Source organism: Nerophis lumbriciformis, linkage group LG19 (genome assembly GCF_033978685.3).
Source record: "Nerophis lumbriciformis linkage group LG19, RoL_Nlum_v2.1, whole genome shotgun sequence".
NCBI lineage: Eukaryota > Metazoa > Chordata > Actinopteri > Syngnathiformes > Syngnathidae > Nerophis > Nerophis lumbriciformis.
In genome coordinates this window covers 16176116-16197960 of record NC_084566.2, presented here as the reverse complement: position 1 = coordinate 16197960, position 21845 = coordinate 16176116, and the positions used below count along the sequence as shown (strand labels likewise).

The following is a 21845-nucleotide window of genomic DNA, read 5'->3' as shown; positions in this document are numbered from 1 at the left end:
ATTTGTGCTTCATATTGGGTAAACTACGGCATGCCAAGAGTTCATTAAAGGCAGCGGTGGTAAAAAAAAAAAAAGCAAAAAAAAAGCAACATCTGTCTACAACAGGGGTGTCAAACTCATTTTAGCTCAGGGGCCACATGGAGGAAAATCTATTCCCAAGTGGGCCGTAATGGTAAAATCATGGCATGATAACTTAAAACTAAAGACGACTCCAGGTTGTTTTCTTTGTTTTACTTTAGCCAAAAATAGAAGGAGCACATTACGAAAACACGAGTTTGACACCTGTGCTGTAAATACACGTCTTTCCCCCTGCTCAAGATGGCGGTCGCATAGACACATCGGTGCAATGGACAGCAGCATCATCTACGTATTCATCGATGGGGCTTACGGTACTTTCTAGTAGCATGCTAACTTCTGGTTTCATCGTACTTTTGTTTGTTTTTCTCCTTATAGCATGCGTTTTGGGGGTTTGCGTGTGTTTCGGACGTTGCTGCATGTCACTGCACTAAAGTAGATCCAACTTTCATTTCTATAGTGTCGTGCCTTGAGAAGGCGACCTGTAATAGAAACGCTTGCAGAAATCTGAGATAGTGTCTATTATGAGATCATTATCAATGCAAAAATCACTACGTGTACATGCTGGCTCCCTTATTTCTCTCTAGCCGTGCATCTCTCATTCACCCACCTTATTTTCCGCACCGGACAAGACGCTGTGTGGCTGTTTACACTGACCCGGTGACCGCAAAGCCTATAAATACGCTTAATTAAAACACCGGAATTGGTCACAGCTTGGCAATCATGGCCATCACACGGGGCGAGAGGAATCTCATTTGAGCAGAGCATGATGCAGATGTGCACGCACTCGTCACTCGGCAGCACTCATTAGGCCGCGGATACTTCTGCATTGTCTATGAAGGAATCCTTTTAAAAGGCACTCCAATTAAGCTAGGGTGTCCTGTGGGCGTCTTAAGAGGGGGAAGGCAGGGAGGAAGAAGGCATGCAGTCGCCCCAACACCCTCAATCACGACACGACTTAACACATCATTTCCAACCTGGTCCAGGGAATAAAATTGGAGGATGGGGGAATAAAAGACAGCCAAGCTTGAAGGGGAGGCGGAATTAAAAATAATAGCAAAATAACAAGATTTTCCAATTGTCTGCCATCTCACTTCTGTGAAACTTCAAATCTATTTATTTTTGTAAGAATGTCTGAGCTCCACAGGTAGAAAATGATCATCCAGTTTTTTTAATTTATATATGCAAAAACTATCTATAGTATAGATTAGTTAAATAAGAAGATTTTCCAATTTTCTCTCTGAGAATGGATTTCAAACAAACCTCCAGTTTTTCTCTTATCTTGCAATGCAAAAATGTAATAAAATGAATAAGAGATAACAAAATAATTGCCAATATAACAACTTTCACATCTGAAAAAATTAAATAAATATATATACTACAGGCCAAAAGTTTGGACACACCTTCTCATTCAATGCGTTTTCTTTATTTTCATGACTATTTACATTGTAGATTGTCACTGAAGGCATCAAAACTATGAATGAACACATGTTGAGTTATGTAACTTAACAAAAAAAGGTGAAATAACTGAAAGCATGTTTAATTATCTAGTTTCTTCAAAATAGCCACCCTTTGCTCTGATTAGTGCTTTGCACACTCTTGGCATTCTTTCGATGAGCTTCAAGAGGTAGTCACCTGAAATGGTTTTCACTTCACAGGTGTGCTTGAAACTCATCACAAAACGGCAGGTAATACTGTATGTGTCCTAAAAGGTGCCATTTTGGTGTCTTTTTCCACACACCATGATAATACCCGTATGTTGAAGCGCAGTACGCCTGAATATGGTAGCCGTAATGCACCGACAATCCATTAACCGGTGCGAGTGCATAACTTACCAAAGTCGTACTAAAACATTTTGACAGATTTCTATGCGTCGTGTGTAATATTCTATATTCTCAATGAAACATCAAAGTTTTGCTCTTGTTTCCTAGCATCATTTATTTACTAGGCGTCAACTTGCAGTCCACACCTCTTACGTGTGACTGCTATCTACTGTTCATACTTATCATTTCACCATGTACCAAATAAAATGGCTACTAGGTCCGTAAGGACAACCAGAATTAATCCGTACATTAGGCGATATAATGTGAACAATTTTAAGCGCGCCTTATAGTCCAAAAAATAGGGTATTAAAGAACAATAAACCAGAAAATTTAATCCAAATAATGTTATGTTTTCTTTGACTATGACTATTTTCCTAGTCCATTCACCAGTCGTGCGGCACACACATTTGTGTGTACATAAAAAAACGGCTTGCAACTACAAAAGGGCTGTTCAAAAGACATGATTTGCTTGCAAACGTCACATCGCTACTACAAATTATTGGTCACTTCTGCGGGACCGCTTTTGTGTATGTGCACGCCCTCTAGAAGTGTATGTTTGTATCTTATTTTTAGACAATTTGTATTCAGTTCAATTTGGAATGTTCCCAGGCCATGCTATGTATTAGCATATAGTACAGGCCAAACGTTTGGACACACCTTCTCATTTCAATGTATTTTCTTTATTTTCATGACTATTTACATTGTAGATTGTCACTGAAGGCATCTAAACTATGACACCTGTGAAGTGAAAACCATTTCAGGTGACTACCTCTTGAAGCTCATTGAGAGAATACCAAGAGTGTGCAAAGCAGTAATCAGAGCAAAGGGTGGCTATTTTGAAGAAACTAGAATATAAAACATGTTTTAAGTTATTTCACCTTTTTTTTGTTAAGTACATAATTCCACGTGTTCATTCATAGTTTTGAAGCCATCAGTGACAATCTACAATGTTATAGTCATGAAAATAAAGAAAACGCATTGAATGAGAAGGTGTGTCCAAACTTTTGGCCTGTACTGTATGTTTTAAAAAAGGTCAAGCTACTGGGAAGTTAATATATCTGGTGTAAAGATGGTTCAAATGTGTCAAAAACAAACACTTGCTTGAATATTTTTCAGGGGTAAGCGTTGTCACATTAAGAATTTGGGGATGGTGAATATGCATGGGTACCAACCAAAGTCTGACGGCACTGTATTTCAATACCTTTGTTACACGTGACATTATGTCTGGTTTGACTCAGAGTAGACTCAACTGAACTGCCTCTAGGTAATGTTACAATTCTCCATGGCAACAAAGTAAGAAGAAAGATAAGTGGAGTTAAAAAAAGAAGAAGTAAGAAACGCCTCCAATGGCTGGCCTGCTGTAACCTAAACTTCTGTGCTTCTTGTCAGTCCGCCTGCTCATGTCAGATTTAAGCTGCACCCATCAGTTAATGAATCTGCCTAATTAATCCAGCCTGGCAGCAGAGACACGTACTGTATTTGAGGCTGGAAGTTTGTTATCAGGTCTCGCATTGCAATGTGCCCGGGGACATTTTTTTGGTCTCATAAGAGTTAGTGAGAGGCTCTTTTGTAGCGTGTGTGTGTGTAAGAGGGTCAGAGAGAGCCTGTGTGCCCTCCCTATCAGCACCTCATGAAATATCTTGCTCTATATTTTAATGGGGTGAGGGAGAAGAGGTGTAAAGGGTGAAGATTGTATGAGCATGGCAGAATAGGGATGGGGCGGAGGGGCCCCTGGGGGGCTCTCAAAGCAAAGGTGGTACACGCATCTGCCTGCTATTGTTTTGTCGGTGAAGGAGGGAGATTATTCTCCTTTGGAATGTGCAATCCAGGCCACAGCAGCCTAGGAGACAGTCAATATGACCACTCTGAGGGGGTCCACCGAGTGGGGGGGTGGGTCCTGGGAGGGCTGATTAGACGAATATACTCCCATCATCCATCTAGACAGGCTGGGTGGAAATTGGCAAGGCCCCCTTGCAGGGTAGAGTTCACCAAGGGCGGGGAGGAGGAGGCTGCACTGGATCTCAGCAGCAAATTAATAAAATATTATTCCTGCTACACTTTACCTCCACCTGCCCAGCCGCCTCTTTCCCCCACCCAGCCTCGCGCTGCCCTTTGACCCATGCAGGATGAGGAGCCCGGGCGGCCGGCGAGCGGGCCAAAGAGTCAGGGAGAAAGTCTGGAGTAGACACTGAGAGCGTCCACCTCTCGCACTGCTGGAAGACAATTCCACTTCATACAGACTGACAAAGGGGCCGCCCCGCCTGCCCCCGCCTCCCGTGTCAAGGAGACATTGTGCACGGCAAGTTAGACAACAAGTCAAAACTGCAACATTTTAAATAAAGACGCATCTATGCGGGGCCGTTAGGGACATTATTCAGAATTACCTCTCATGCATACTACTGAAACACTCTTATACACACTACTGAAATGCTCTCACAAACAACTGAAATGTTTTTCTCGCGCACACTACTAAAACACTTATACACACTACTGAAATGCTCTCACATAAACAACTGAAATGTTTTTCTCTTATACACACTACTGAAATGCTCTCACTTAAACAACTGCAATGTTTTTCTCTCATACACACTACTGAAACACTCATACACTACAGAAACACTCTTATACACACTACTGAAATGCTCTCACATAAACAACCGAAATGTTTTTCTCTGACACACACTACTGAAACACTCTCATACACACTACTGAAATGCTCTCACATAAACAGCTGAAATGTTTTTCTCTCACACACACAACTGAAACACTCCCATACACACTACTCAAACACTCTTATACACACTACTGAAATGCTCTCACATAAACAACTGAAATGTTTTTCTCTCATACACTACTGAAACACTCTTGTTTCTAACGGCCCCTCATACACATCGAGCATATAGCACAGCAAATCAAACATATAGCAGTTTTCTATACGCGCTGCTCGTATAGTACGTACTGTGCGTTCCCCTTCATAATAAAGTGCCACAAGTCTGTCATGTTGTGCTCTAATCTCCTGTAAAACAACCTAATCATACACAGAACAGCTCCTCGGGGACATACGACTCTCACGTCTTTCAAATAAATGTCAAAACACAGCTCTACCAGCGCCCTTTCTTTATACTTGTTTAATTGCGTCGACCTATCAACAGTTAGGCATGCATAATGGGCCTAAATGAGTATGTATTATTCTAATTGATCTTTTTGGTAACACCGTTAGTGTAAGAAACGCACATTTGTAGTTGTTTCCCGATATTTCTACACAAATAGTCACACATTTTGGGGCAATTAGTAATACGAGCAGAGACGTTTTGCCTGATCGCGGACATGTTTGTCAGCCAATCTTGCTCAAATTTTACACACATGTACTTGCTATATAACTTTGGTGTTTGATAACAGTGCAAAGTAACTGTAAAATAAACAGTGAAGAATAACTACGACATAGGCAACTCAGTAGGGTTGCATGTTTGGGGAAGTGTTCACCCTTTTGTGTGCAGAGTTTCAGCAGTAGCAGCGTTAGCTTACATCAGTACTTCGAAAGTATTGGGGTGGGAGTGAAGTGAATTAATTAACTCATATTATGTTTTGCATATGGTGAATGTTCATATTCATCTTGGAGAAAGCAAACCACCGAGTTTAAGTAAATAGTGGTATTTCAGTTTGAGCACATAATAAGATAAGGCCCCTTAGTCTGACATTCGCAGGTGGATTGGATCACTTCTCGTCGGAAAGAGGCCCTAATTGGGACTTTGGAATGCAAAAGTGATAGCCCTATCCTTGAGAAGAGACTACCTGTCTAGCTCAACGCCAACATTTGAGTTATGACTTAAAGCAGACACTTACACACAAACATCTCCTTTTATGGTCAGGATGTGCTCTCCTGACTTAGCACACACACACACACACACACACACACACACACACACACACACACACACACAGAGACAGGAAGGAGGAATATAAAACTGATGGTTTGGCTTCTCCAAGTTAGGAATGCCTCATTTTTTTGACTTGACCTCCTCCGGGTACTGCAGACCTGTATAATGACGCTCGCTTGTAATAAAGCAACTTTTTGCTCAGCAAAGCGTCTCCGACGTCTCTTTTGATCAAGCGGTGTTACTCATCTGTCCGGACGAGGATGACAAGACCAGAAATATACATCAGGAGGAAGGCAGGACTCTCAAAAATTAATGTTTTTTATTTATAATCGAGGTTTCCGTAGGGATCAATAAAATATCTATTGATAATAATTTTCCACTTTCATAAGTTGAAATGCTGCCAAATACCCACCTGTATGTTTACATATTGTATTACAAGAGACAATCAGGATCACATGATAAGCAAGTTCTCCTGATTGAAGTTATTTACAGATACCAGAGGAGCCTATTACTCTAGAAAATGAATAAAATGTGCTGACCCTGTAGCCCTGAAACCCTAGTAAATAATCCAGGAAGTGCACCTGTTTAATTCAAATGACCATCAGATAATGATCACATTCACCTTCCCCCTGGCACAGACCTTCTGCTGGGTTTAAAAACCGGACCTCCTTAAAGAAATGCGTGATGATCAATAAGCAGCCGCGCTGACCCCAGTTTGAATCCACTCGCAGAACAGAACCATCTCTTCTTTCTCTATGCCCGCTCTGGCAAATTGAGAAAAACGCCAGTGATTAGACTAGGTGGTTTAAAGGCTAAAATTTTAATGATTCATCTTCAAACGGTAATACAAAAATGATGCCATATGCACCACGGAGAATCCCCCGAACACAACAGAGCGGCTCAAAAAAAACACACCACCAGTGTAATAAAATAATACGGTCTGTTTCATTTTTTCGCGCTCCCTGAGGAGCAAAGAGGGAGGGATTGCTTGAAAATGGATTATCGCTCTAGCACTGCGAGTTCGGAAGTCCAACTAGTAACTTTGTTGAAGGGCAGATATGGCCTCCCCTGAGGACCAGGCTCATATTTAGCAACGAGGCCTCCTCAGTGATTAGAAACCATATTGACTCCACCGTGTTTTTGCGTCTGCACTGTGCGTAATTACCTCTTCAAAAACGAGCATTCTGCTAATCCCCTAATTCCAGATATTTTACTGCACCAACGGTCTAATAAGCAAATCATATCATATCTGGGAATCACAAATGAGTTTTCGAACGGACTGAAATAAGTCCTCTTCTGATCCTCAAAGCGTAGGAAAGGGGAGGGGAGTGAACTGTTCCCGCCCGGATTGGAGCTCACCTGTAATTCCGTCTGGAAGAAGAACTTCTGAGGGCACTGCGAGCAGTCGTAGATCTTATCTTCCTGGCCGTGAGCGGAGAAGATGTGCTGCTGGAGCTTGTTGGCCTGCACGAACACTGCACAGAGAGAAGAAGATGAAGCATTAGACTTGTTCAGGAGCCTGGCATTAAGACTTTAAGCAGTTGTTTGGGGCCACAAACTTCAGTAGCTGATCATCAAGGTGGTCGTCGTATTCTGCAGGTGTTTGCTTGAATCTACTTTGATGGACTAAATTGCCTCATGGATACAGCTATATTTATTTTATTTAGCGGTGAGTCAACATGTCCTTGTAATAGTTTCAGTTCAGTTTAGCAGCATCGTGGCCATGCCCATTCAAAAGCCCATAGAAATAAATGCCAATTCAGCATCGCTTCGAAAGGCGTCATCGTGACAGATTTACTGCCATATTTCTAAAACGACTGTACTATTTTAGTTTATATTGCAACCGAACCTTTTCCCTAAAGGTATCATTTCTAGAGAACATTTGATTTTTCATAGTTTTTGTCCCATTTATTGTGTTTTGTTTACTTTTTCAATTAATGCCATAGTAACATGATATTTTTTAATTGAATTGACTTCACTGTGGTAAGAGATAAACTATTTTCTTTTCCCCTTGGGAAATGTAATTGTTTACCTTTTCCTATACAGTACAGGCCAAAAGTTTGGACACACTTTCTCACTCAATGCGTTTTCTTTCTTTTCATGACTATCTGTTTACATTGTAGATTGTCACTGAAGGCATCAAAACTATAAATGAACACATGTGGAGTTATGTACTTAACAAAAAAAGGTGAAATAACTGAAAACATGTTTTATATTATAATTTCTTCAAAATGGCCACCCTTTGTTCTGATTACTGCTTTGCACACTCTTGGCATTCTCTCGATGAGCTTCAAGAGGTAGTCACCTGAAATGGTTTTCACTTTACAGGTGGGCTTGAAGCTCATCGAAAGAATGCCAAGATTGTGCAAAGCAGTAATCAGAGCACATCTGGAATAATGTAAACCCACTTCACTGGTAGTTTTTAGCGCTTCCATAGCGAGATATAAGTTAGAACTTTACGCTACTTTATATTGGAAATGGCAACAGCAGAGGATTAATGTCCATAATAAGAAGATAGACAAAAAGAAGAAGCTTATTGACTACGACATTGGGACGGACTACAGTGGTGGACGTGCGCAAATTTTCAGGTTTTATGCAGAACTCAAATACACATCAGCAGGTACCAGAAGGTAAGAAAAGTTGGTTTTGCATAATATTGTGAAACAAAACGGCAGATAATATGTCTGCTAATGGGTGCCATTTTGCGGTCCTTATACACACACCATAGTAATACTTGTAATCTCTGACTACGGTAGCTGTAATGTGCCGACAATCCATCAAGCGGTGCGGCTTCAAAGTCGTACTAAAACATTTTGACAGATTTTTGAGTGCCGTGTGTAATGTTTTTTATTTTCAATGGAACATTTAAAGTTTTGGTGTTGTTTACTGGCGTCATATTGCAGTCAACACGTATCTCGTATGTGTGACTGCCATCTACTGGTCACACTTGTCATTACACTATGTACCAAATAAAATTGCTTCGAGGTCGGTAAGCACAACCGGAATTATTCCGTACATTAGGTGCACCGGGTTATAAGGCGCACTGTGGATTTTTGAGAAAATGAAAGGATTTTAAGTGCGCATTATATGCCGTCTCATGGAATTTTCCAGCAATTAGAAAAGTTGCGATTTCATCCAGTAACCATGGTTTGAATATCGTACAATAGAGGTGCATGGATGTTTGACCTATGGGGGGAAGAGTCAGTACAAGTCAAACTAATTGTCTAATATTTGTATTATTTGTTCATTATTGAATACGTTTGTGTTGCCGCTGCCCAATACTAACACTTGTGTTGCTGCTTACGTGCATTTTGGGCTCCATTCCACGTCCGCACATCCCCTCATGCAACTCTCGAGGTTTGGTAAGTTAGTTTTACTCAATGTACAAGGCCCTACTGCAGATGGCATCCGCTATATAAACAGTATACAGCAGGGGTCACAAACCTTTTTGAAACCAAGAGCTACTTCTTGGGTACTGATTAATGCAAAGGGCTACCAGTTTGATACACACTTAAATACATTGCCAGAAATAGCCAATTTGCTCAATTTACCTTTAACTTATTAATAATTAATGATATTTATCTTTGTGGAAACACTGATCATCTTAATGATTTCTCACAATAAATATATATAGAAACAGATAAATATCAATATGCAACACTTTATTTTTATATTTTCTCTAAGTGCACATTTTTCAAATTTTGTAGAGAATAAATGATGAAAAAAACACTTAATTGAACGGTATAAAAGAGGAGAATACACGAAAAAAATTTAAATTACATTTTGAAACATAGTTTATCTTCAATTTCGACTCTTTAAAATTCAAAATTCAACCGAAAAAAAGAAGAGAAAAACTAGCTAATTCGAATCTTTTTGAAAAGATTCAAAAAAGAATTTATGGAACATCATAAGTAATTTTTTCTGATTAAGATTAATTTTAGAATTTTGATGACATGTTTTAAATAGGTTAAAATCCAATCTGCACTTTGTTAGAATATATAACAAATTGGACCAAGCTATATTTCTAAATAAATAATAAATTATTTATATTTCTAACAAAGACAAATCATTATATCTTCTAGATTTTCCAGAACAAAAATTTTGAAAGAAATTCAAAAGACTTTGAAATAAGATATAAATTTGATTCTACAGATTTTCTAGATTTGCCAGAATAATTTTTTTGAATTTTAATCATAATAAGTTTGAAGAAATATTTCACAAATATTCTTCGTCAAAAAAACAGAAGCTAAAATGAAGAATTAAATTAAAATGTATTTGTTATTCTTTACAATGAAAAAAATAAATTTACTTGAACATTGATTTAAATTGTCAGGAAAGAAGAGGAAGGAATTTAAAAGGTAAAAAGGTGTATGTGTTTAAAAATCCTAAAATAATTTTGAAGGTTGTATTTTTTCTCTAAAATTATCTTTCTGAAAGTTATAAGAAGCAAAGTAAAAAAATAAATGAATTTAGTTAAACAAGTGAAGACCAAGTCTTAAAAATATTTTCTTGGATTTTCAAATTCTATTTGAGTTTTGTCTCTCTTAGAATTAAAAATGTCGAGCAAAGCGAGACCAGCTTGCTAGTAAATAAATACAATTTAAAAAATAGAGGCAGCTCACTGGTAAGTGCTGCTATTTGAGCTATTTTTAGAACAGGCCAGCGGGCAACTCATCTGGTCCTTACGGGCGACCTGGTGCCCGCGGGCACCGCGTTGGTAACCCCTGGTACACAGTATGTAATAGATATTGTCAGGATTTTGTGCACGCAATCATTGTTCATCCTGATCGTTCATCCCATACGTATTTAATGAAAAAGTTCACATTCAGAAGCCTTCATTTCACTCGTGCACATTAGAGTTGGGGCCTCGCTGCAAGCATAACGGCAACAAAGGCAGCATCCTAATTGCATTTGCCTGAATGGAAACTGAAGAGAACATGTCAAACGACAAGGAAAATGACTTAATTACAAACAAATGATAGCGCCATTCGAAATTGCATAAAACAACAACTATAAAGATGTTAGCGGATCAGTGATGCGACCACGGTCAAATCCACGACACGGGCTGCATAATGCTTTGGGAATAATGATACTCCTTATTTAGCACCACTGTGGGAACAACAAGCCGGGAAAAAATAAACAACCGTAAAAATTGGCATGGCTTCAAGTGCAAAACATGGCCTCCATTAGTCTACATGGCTAATTATATTGACAGTATAAATATTCATGCACTGCTTATTAGACTGCATTCACCAGCATACAAACACTGCCACTTTAAACACATGCACACACACACACACACACACACACACACACACACACACACACACACACACACACACACACACACACACACACACACACACACACACACACTCACACACACACACACACACACACACACACACACACACACACACATATATATGTATATATATTTGTGCTTTAATTAAGCCACCGTCCACACTGGCAGAGCTGAGGGGATAACGGTGGTGTGGGTCTTGAGTGGATGTGCCTTGAATGCGTGGGTGTGTTTCAGCGCTCTCTGAGGAGCACTTCAAACATGCCGTTTGTTATCCCAGACCCCTGTGCTTTAAGGACGGCTGTCTCATCCCAAAGGGCGGAGAGAGAAAAAAAAAAGTTAGCATGTGGGAGCCTTCATTTGAATTTCTTACAGCTCAAAATAACTTTTCTTCTAATAAACGCACCGTGGTGCCAGGCGGCTAGGGAGGAAGACGCAGAGGCTCGGGAGGGCGAGGTGAGGCGGAGATGACGGCTTGGGTCACAGCGGCCCCCTCTGCGCGGTTCTTGTTGGCATTTACGTGGGCCAATTCGAGCTCACCTGGGTGTGTTAATTATTGAGCGACGTGCGTCCGAGAGTCGCACATGAAAGTTTCAAGGCGGAGGCGGACGCATTGTGGCTTGGTTCTAAGGCTGATCTAACGCGGATGACACAACAGTAGTGGGCATCATCCGTGACAACAACGGCATGGACTAAGGAGGAGGTGAAACATCTGGTTGACTGGTGCAGAACCAACAACCTGGTCCTGAACGTCGACAAGACCAAGGAGATCATTGTCGACTTCAGGAGGCACCGGTCCAGCCACAATCCACTCTTCATTAATGGCGCAGCAGTGGAGATCGTAAACAGCACCAAGTTCCTGGGGGTGCAGATAACTGACAATATGACCTGGTCCCTACACACCGGAGCTCTTGTAAAAAGAGTTCAGCAGCGCATGCACTTTTTGCGTCGCATGAAAAGAGCACAGCTCCCTCCCCCCATTCTCACCACATTCTACAGAGGCACTACAGAGAGCGTACTGACCAACTGTATCTCTGTCTGGACTGGAGCCTGCAGTGCCTCAGACTGGAAGTCTCTGCAGAGAGTGGTGAGGACGACAGAAAATATCATAAGGACTCCTCTTCCTCCTATCCAGGAAATCGCAAAAAGCTGCTGCCTGACCAAGGCTCAGAAAATCTGCAGAAACTCCTCCCACCCCCACCAAGGACTGTTTTCACTGCTGGACTCTAGAAAGAGGTTCCGCAGTCTCCGTAGCAGTGTAACAGCTTCTTCCCTCAGGCCATAAGACTCTTGAACGCATCATAATAATCCCCTCAAATCCCCCCCAAAAACGGATTAACTCACTGGAATATAAAGACAATATAACATACATCCATAAACGTGGATGCATATGCAAAAGTGCAATATATTTATCTGTACAGTAATCTATTTATTTATATCTGCACCTTATTGCTCTTTTATCCTGCACTACAACCAGCTAATGCAATGAAATTTCGCTCGTATCTGTACTGTAAAGTTCAAATTTGAATGACAATAAAAGTATAAGTCTAAGTCTAAATCTAAATTGCCTATTAGCTAACAATGAAAATTCAATATGGTTCGCTTTTGCTAGAGTACGTCATTTCTGAAACTGTTCCCTCTGCCTTAGAATAAAAAATGGTTCAGTCCCATCGTGTCACTTCATCCTCCAGGAAGCAAAAGGTGGCCCGCTAGTGCCGGCTATCATCCAATGATGTAGGATACTTTGACCCCTTTGATACATGCTAATAGCTAGGCCTGGGCCGACATATTCTATAAGTCGATTAACCGAATGATAAATGAAAATCCAGTTGGTAACTTTTCCAGCGTCGATAATCGCCATATGCATGCATTGTTATGTGCTGCAAGAGGCAGAGAGGTCACTCTTTGCAGCAGCTACGGGCATTTGTATTACAAAACCCAAAACCAGTGAAGTTGGCATGTTGTGTAAATGGTAAATACGGACAGAATACAATGATTTACAAATCCTTTTCAACCTATATTCAATTGAATAGACTGCAAAGACAAGATATTTAATGTTTTAACTGAGAAACTTATTTTTTTTTGCAAATAATCATTAACTTTGAATTTAATGGCAGCAACAGATTGCAAAAAAGTTGGCACAGGGGCATTTTTCCCGATTCAAAACGATTCTCTATTCATTCAATACATAGGATTTCAGCAGGATCTACCCCAGTCTGCTGACATGCAAGCAGAGTAGTAGATTTTTGTAAAAAGCTTTTATAATTGTAAAGGACAATGTTTTATCAACTGATTGCAATAATGTAAATTTGTTTTAACTATTAAATGAACCAAAAATATGACTTATCTTATCTTTGTGAAAATATTGGACACAGTGTGTTGTCAAGCTTATGAGATGCAAGTGAAAGCCACTGTGACACTATTCTTTTTTTAAATTTTTTATAAATGTCTAATGATAATGTCAATGAGGGATTTTTAATCACTGCTATGTTGAAATTGTAACTAATATTGATACTGTTGTTGATAATATTCATTTTTGTTTCACTACTTTTGGTTTGTTCTTTAATTATTTAAAAACATTTTAAAAAATCAAAAAAAAATTAGATTTTTTAAAAATGAGAATCGATTCTGAATCGCACAACGTGAGAATCGCGATTCGAATTCAAATCGATTTTTTCCCACACCCCTAATTTTTATGCAAATGTGAATGTATTCTGATATAAACATTCATTCACTTTCTTCTTTCCTTCATGGATCTAAACTTTTCTATATTTTTATTGTAATATTTTCAGAATGTGTTTGTTCTATTTTTGGCCAAAGTAAGACAAAGAAAACAATCTGAAGATGTCTTTATTTTTTCTTTTTAATGCCATGATTTTAATAGTCCGGCCCGCGTGTGAACAGATTTTCCCCCATGCGGCCCCTGAGCTAAAACGAGTTTGACACCCCTGGTTTAGCTGATTAGAGAGCTAGCTTCCGCAGGTAATGAATCCATGACTATGACTTCTGTTTTGTTTGGTCAGCCGTTTTACTGCCGCGTGACATGCACCGTTTGGAAACAATTAAGGTATGTAAATAAACATTTACAAACTCTTTCGTACCAGTATATATCTGCGGTGCGGCTAATATATGTACAAATATTTATTTATTCTAAAATTTGGTCGGCTCTATCGCCCGGAAAGTACGAGATATACAACAAAACGTGTCCATACTGTCTCCACATTGCTTGTGAAGTGTTTTGCTGCAGAACATCCTCTGCATTATGATTAAGGGGATACAAACACAAGTAGGCTCGAGGAATAAATAAATGAAAAGGCGAAAAGGGGAGGGGAGGGAATCAACTTTGCTTCACTCCTTGCGCAAACAGCTAAGTAGTGTGGTGCAGTGCTGCCTGCAAGGAGCGCCAACCCTGCCAAAATAAAGATGAGATGAGCTGGGGCCTGTGTAGAATAGGAGATGTCTGCCATGGGTGGCTCCTGAGAGCCAATCAGAGGGCTTAATATCCCCCACAGCGAGGAGACCTTGGCCCCCTTGTCCCCCCTCAGCACTGACACCATTGATGCCCGAGTCGACAACCTTTGAATTCACAAAGTTGTCTCGCTCGCTCTTTACTCCATGGCGGTCACAGTGTGGATGTAGTACTACATCCTATATACTACACCACAGGTGTCAAACACAAGGCCCGGGGGCCAGATGTGGCCCACCACGTCATTTTATTTGGCCCTCGAAATCCTGTAAATCAATAAAGTACTGTAACTTGTCTTATTAAATGTATTATTTCTTTCTATTTTGGCAGAAAAAAAATACATGTAGTCCATGCAATCGCAAATTTTGTTAAATTAAATATGGTCTAATTATGCAAAAATATATTATCAAACATTCAAACCATTTTTTAAATAGAAATAAATACTTATAACAAGTTTTCCATCAAATTGTGCAATGTAAAAGTAGCAATAGATTTCATGGTAAAATTGTCAAATTTACTGTTGTTTTTACAGCATTTTTCTTTAAATGAAAAAAAATAATAAGTAATAAACTATGGTGCCATTTTGGCATTTACAGTAATAAATCGAAAAATCTACAGCTTTTGATTTGCAGTAAAAAAACACACACAAACTGGCAGCTCAAGTGTTAAAATTTTACTGTAAAAATAAATGCAGTTTAAAAAAAGGAATATACATTTTAAAGTAAAATTCTGGCAACTGAGCTGCCTTTTTATTTATTTATTTTTTTTAACCATAAAAACAGCAGTACTGTTTTTACATTTACAATAATATACACTACATTTTAAAGTGAAATTACTGCAACTTAACATATTTTTAGTTTATAAAGGATATACTAATAAAATGCATTAAAAAATTGTGTAATAATAGTGTTCACTGTTAAAAACGGCCCTCTGGGGCCAAACATAACTGCAATGTGGCCCTCAGTGAAAATGACTTTGACACCACTGTACTAGACTATCAACAAGACCCAAAGCACACCACATCACCACATTTTGAGTCCTTTTACACTATAAGTCGCAGGTTTAGAAAATGTCAACTACTAATTTGTCATCGCTCGCCCCACTTTTCGGTGTTAGAAGCCCCCCAACCCCGGAATCCATTTTTATTTTTGCTGTATCGACTTCTTCCTCTTCCAGCCAAAGACATAATGAGGGCTTCCTGCAGCTGCAAATGACCGGCTGTACAGTACACGCAGACAAAAACACGGTTAAAGAAGAGATCGTCACAGTCACAGATCGTCATTTCTCACAGTTACCATAAAGAGCCATTTTTTGATGTTAATTTTAAGTTTTCACATTGTTTAAAAAAAAAAAAAATTTACCTCATTGCATCGACTTTTGTTGTATGAAAAATACGGCACTACTCTTCCTTTACGATTTAACATGAATCAGCAAAATTGGTCCAGGTCACACATCTGTGCGAGCAATTGTTGCGAGGCAAAAAAATGGAGCGTAACTATTACAGTCACACTTGCTGTGCTGTTTCCCCGGCAACCAGATGACTCCGCTGTCTCACACAAGAAGGAAAGGACAGGGAGAACCGGCAGGGACAGGGTGATAGAGAGACTAACTAGCACATTATGAACAAGATGAGACAATGTTAAATATTAATACAGTGGTACCTAAACCTGGGTGTGTTTTGAGATAAGAGCTATTTCAAAGGTAATTGTTAAGCAAAAATGTGAGTTACAAACCCCCTCGCCATTAGTTGCTGGAGTAAATGTCAGAGGCCCCGCTTACACCGCACACTAAATCTGATTTGTTTGCCTTTAAGTGACACATATCTGATATGTTTAGCCATTCTAAAAGCTCCAAAGTCTAAACTTTTCACATCAGATTTGGGCCACATCAGGAGGAAGTATACGAATCTGATTGAAGTCTGATCTTTTCAAGTGAGACTTCAGCTTAAACGGAAATGCGACCTGATTGCGACTTTTACGTCATTTTTGGGCGAATACGTCATCCGTGTGCGCGGGAAAAGACGCAGTCTGCCAGCGGAAGTCGATATGTCCTCACTACATCCGGTTTTGGCGAGCAAAGTATTTTATCCCGGCGGCTACTTTATTTTTCGGCGGCCAAATATTCGGTACATCACTAGTCAATAGTGTGCAAATAATAGATTAAGCATATATATATATATATATATATATATATATATATATATATATATCAGTGACGTGCAGTCAGGGGAGGCAGGTGAGGCGGGGCCTCACGTGCCATCATGGAAAGAAAAAAAAGAAAAAAAGAAAAAAAAATTATTAAATTGTTTTTTGTATCCAGTGATTATACTATAAAGTTATTTTCCATTTAACTTCACCAGTTTTAGATTATTTTTATTCAAAATCGCAGAATTTTCACATTTGCCGTTCAAATACTGAGAAGAGACTTGCGATGATCAGCAGCCAGTTGTGTCTCACCATGGATTGCGCAATGACTCGGCTAACTGCTGGCCTGCTGTGCAGTGAGAACGTATTGCTTTATGAATTATATTATACATTTCCATAGTTTAGTTAGCTGAGGTATATAATGTACAGTGTATTTTGTCAACAACTGTATGTGTGTAACATATTTCTGTGCTGAGCAATCATAAAACGGCTGCGAAAACGCACTGGCTGAGGCTCGCAGTAATCCCGCCTCATGGTGGTAGAGGGCGCTAGTGATCCCAGGGATCATTTTTGCGACTACTCGGCTGCAGGATAAGTGACAACAAGCAGCAACAGTTAGCGATCGTTTATTTTTTCCTCTCGCCTGGACTTTTAACAAGGAGGATTACATATCTAAAATAAAACAGTTTTCTAAACTGGACTTTCAATCGAAGCAGGAGGTAATAATTAAAGGAAGATCTCCATCGAGACAGAGACTTTTCAAACTTAAGAAAGATAAGGAACTGTCTTCTGTAAACAAGCTATCGATGCTTTTGTTCAAAAGGAGCTGCGCATGGACTTCATTTATAAGTAAAGGTAAGACCATAATAAAGTTTTTTTAATTAAATGTGCTTTTTTGTGTGCTACAGTTTGTATGTGTAAAGTTAAAGTTAAGTTAAAGTACCAATGATTGTCACACACACACTAGGTGTGGGGAAATTTGTTCTCTGCATTTGACCCATCCCCTTGCTCACCTCCTGGGAGGTGAGGGGAGCAACCCTTGATGCTGAGTGCCAAGCAGGGAAGAATGCTGGTATGAGCTTTTAAACATAACCCGTTAACTGCTGCCAATCAAATGGTGAATAAGATACTCTTTAGGGTCCATATGTTTGTAAATCTGTGATGAAGTCAGTGCTTTACCAGCCATGAACCTCACAGCACGTCACTGATATATATATATATATATATATATATATATATATATATATATATATATATATGCAGGTAAACTACGAATGTGTGTGTATATATATATACACAGGTCAAAAGTTTGGACACACCTTATTCAATGCGTTTTCTTTATTTTCATGACTATTTACATTGTAGATTGTCACTGAAGGCATCAAAACTATGAATGAACACATGTGGAGTTATGTACTTAACAAACAAAAGGTGAAATAACTGAAAAAATGTTTTATATTCTAGTTTCTTCAAAATAGCCACCCTTTGCTCTGATTACTTTTTCGCACACTTTTGGCATTCTCTCGATGAGCTTCAAGACGAAGTCACCTGAAATGGTTTTAGTTAAACTACGAATGTGTATCTATCTATATATATATATATATATATATATATATATATATGTGTGTGTGTGTGTGTACATTATATATTAGGGCTGTCAAGTGATTACGTAAGTGTCAAGTGATTAGTGGCTGCCAGCCACTAGGGGCGCTGCTCCGTTTTCCGCCATACCATGTGGGGTGGAGCGTCGAAAGCGTGGGGGTTGGGGTATGTATTTTTCCTGGATGCATATGTATGTGCAAGCCTGCAGCGTGTCTCTGTTTTGCGACCTTGGTGCTCGCAAATGCAATAGCAGAGCCAGTCAGTCCAACTAAAGTCAACAACAACAGGTGTGTGTCCATGAGAGACAGGAAAGGAGTTTGTTGCGTCTTCACTACACTGTCCTCTGGGAGAGTCTCGAAGCACCGGCCTTGTCAAGTCGCTTGCAGCCAGGGAAAACAATTCAGATTAGAATCTAAATACATTTAAACTTTCACTCTTAATTGCCTATTTCTGGTCCTCAAATTCATCATACTTCACCATTAGAGCAGCCTGTGTCACTAAGATGTGGCCAAAAATTGCAATATTGCCCACAGTTCTGCTCGCATCCTCCAATCATTTGTGGCAGCTTTAAGGTACTTTGAACGGCTGCCAGCATCTTCCAATTTGTCGATACACCAGAGCAACGCTCACTCCAATCAGCAGATTTCCTGTTATCATGGTTCCGAATTGTCAACGTCCTCGATTTAAAGGATCGCCAGGCAAGCGGCACTGCTGTTCTCCCAAGAGTCCGTCGTTTGTCCAGCTACGGAGGTTAGCTTTTTTTTGACACTGAATTATTTTTTTTACTTTTGTGAACTCAACTTTTTTTTTTTTTACATCAAATCATGCTGACAATTTCATAGAAAAAAAAACCCATATTTTTTTTAATTCAGTGTATAAAAATTTAGTGTAAAAAAATCTATGCTGAAAAATTCAGTGTCAAAAAATTTGCTGCTTCAAAAAGCAAGACTCACTTTCGGTAAAATAAGGCTGAAGCAATCGATCCTGTCTCAGAACCAGCCAATGAGGTGTCAAGTTTAAAGTCACGTGAAACGGGTCTTGCAAAGCCGCATAAAAAAAGCAGTTAACTTGGTTACCTTGGCATGATACAACATAATAAGCAGTGTTTTCAAACTATAGAAATGATTCCAATGGTTAAAATCTGCACATTTTACTTGCAGTGTAAACAGTCATCTGAAAAACATCAGATTTCGAACAAAAACATCTGATATGTGCCACTTTGGCCTGCAATGACAAAAAAGTAAACACTGTAAGATCAGCCCAAAACATCTGGTCTGACTTGCTAGCATTATCTTACAGCTTCATGTTGACATAATTGTGTTATTTCAAGCATGGGAAGCAAGAAAGTGAGTGTGAAGGACAGTGCTGAGAAGAAATGGATGATATTCATTGAATTAAAGAAAGACATAATCGAAACCATTCCAGAGCGTGTAGCCAACTTACTGAAGCAGTTCGAGTGTAGCACTGCTCGTCCGCACCATACTGAGGTAGTCTAAAGCCGGCCGAGAATGTTGAAATGATATCTAAACGGTTGTCATTTATCCATGAATCCATTTGGAGAAGCTGCTGATGCTGTGTTTGACAGAGTAGCAGCTGGAAGGAGATACCGTAGAAGTCCGCTCTTCAAGCTAAATGCTGTACATTAGTATTATATTACCTTATAAAACTACTATAGTATATTCTATTTTATTGTTTTTATTCAATAGTTCTTATCTGAAAGTGCGTTTTTTTAAAATGGTGCTGTTTTGGGGGCGCCAAAAACCGATAAAATTGATTTCAATCAATTTCAATGGGCAACGTTGATTTAAGATATAAGTGTTTTGAGTTAAGTTGAGGTACTATAATATTATATAATGCAGTTAAACTACGAATAAACTGAAATATCTTTCCCATAAGAAACAACACATGGTCTTGATTGTTCCTGGGTCAAACTGTCAACATATTACAATGCATTTAGTATAGCAGACAAGTTTTTAGCGGTGTTAAACGCGTACAAATAGGAATAAAAAGTTGTGTATTTGTTAGCTAGCAGCAGGCTACTTCATGGTTCATACAAACCCCAAAACCAGTGAAGTTGGAATGTTGTGTAATTCGTAAATAAAAACAGAATACAATGATTTGCACATCTTTTTTTTTTTACTTATATTCAATTGAATTCACTGCAAAGACAAGCTATTTAATGTTTGGACTGAGAAACAACTTTTTTTGTTGTTGCAAATAATCATTAACTTAAAATTAATTATTAACTTAGAATTTAATGGCAGCAACACATTGCAAAAAAGTTGGCACAAGGGCATTTTTACCACTGTATTACATGGCCTTTCCTTTTAACAACACAACGTTTGGCAACTGAGGAGACCAATTTTTGACGCTTTTCAGGTAGAATTCTTTCCCATTCTTGCTTGATGTACAGCTTAAGTTGTTCAACAGTCCGGGGTCTCTGCTGTGGTATTTTAGGCTTCATAATGCGCCACACATTTTCAATGGGAGACAGGTCTGGACTACAGGCAGGCCAGTCTAGTACCCGCACTTTTTTACTATGAAGCCACGCTGTTGTAACACGTGGCTTGGCATTGTCTTGCTGAAATAAGCAGAGGCGTCCATGAAAAAGACGTTGCTTGGATGGCAACATATGTTGCTCCAAAACCTGTATGTACCTTTCAGCATTAATGGTGCCTTCACAGATGTGTAAGTTACCCATGTCTTGGGCACTAATACACCCCCATACCATCACAGATGCTGGCTTTTCAACTTTGCGCCAGTCTATTCAATTGAATATAGGTCGAAAAGGATTTGCAAATCATTGTGTTCTGTTTTTATTTACGATTTACACAACTTCACTGGTTTTGGGTTTTGGAGAATGATTGCAGGCAGGAGGACCAGCTTTATTGTGAATAAAACTGTTACGATCCGCTGCCCGGATCATAGTTTGTTTATGTTTTAGTCACGTGTTTTCAGCACCTTGAGTTTAGTTTGTTTCTGTTGCCATGACGGCAGATTGTACGCACCTGCCTCTGGTTAGTGTTCGGGACGCGCACCTGTTGCCCGGGCGCTAATCAGAGGGCTATTTAGTCTTTGCTCTGGCCTCACTCTGTCTGGCTTCGTAGTTTGTTCCCATACAACTGATAACGACAACTTAGATTCCCGCTAGCTTTTCACGCTATGCCATTTTGCCTGCTAGCTCCCACGCTAGTCCTTTTGTTTTTGCCTTTTGCTATTTGCACGTCTTTTGTTTGATCCCCGTACGATTTATATGTTCAATAAATTATTTTCCTACCTGCAAGCTGTGTCCGAAGCCGTCTGCATCCTTGGGAGAACCACACCCGCATCACTATGCGACCACGTCGTCACAAAAACACTAATAATATATTCCAATAAACTAATTAAAAATAAGCAATTTGTCACATTGTTTGCAGAGCATCTTGTCCTTTTTTTTTTTCAAAGTTTCGACTTCATGCTGCGACATGAGTTTAAAAAAGGGGGGAAGAGGCGCACACATACACACATGTGCCACTTTCATCAGGCACACTTTCTTCTGTTTTGTTTGTCTTAAGC

General features: G+C 39.3%; 1 protein-coding gene across 8 annotated transcripts in view; it reads right to left on the bottom strand.

The window, feature by feature from the left end:
• Positions 1-21845, bottom strand: part of LOC133618792 (zinc finger protein 521-like) — a 295725-nt gene that overhangs the window by 22773 nt on the left and 251107 nt on the right. For all 8 annotated transcript variants that reach the window (XM_061979506.2, XM_061979501.2, XM_061979503.1 and 5 more), the window contains one exon: positions 7136-7251. In XM_061979506.2, the coding sequence (XP_061835490.1) occupies positions 7136-7251 (116 nt within the window). The remainder of the gene's footprint in view (positions 1-7135; positions 7252-21845) is intronic.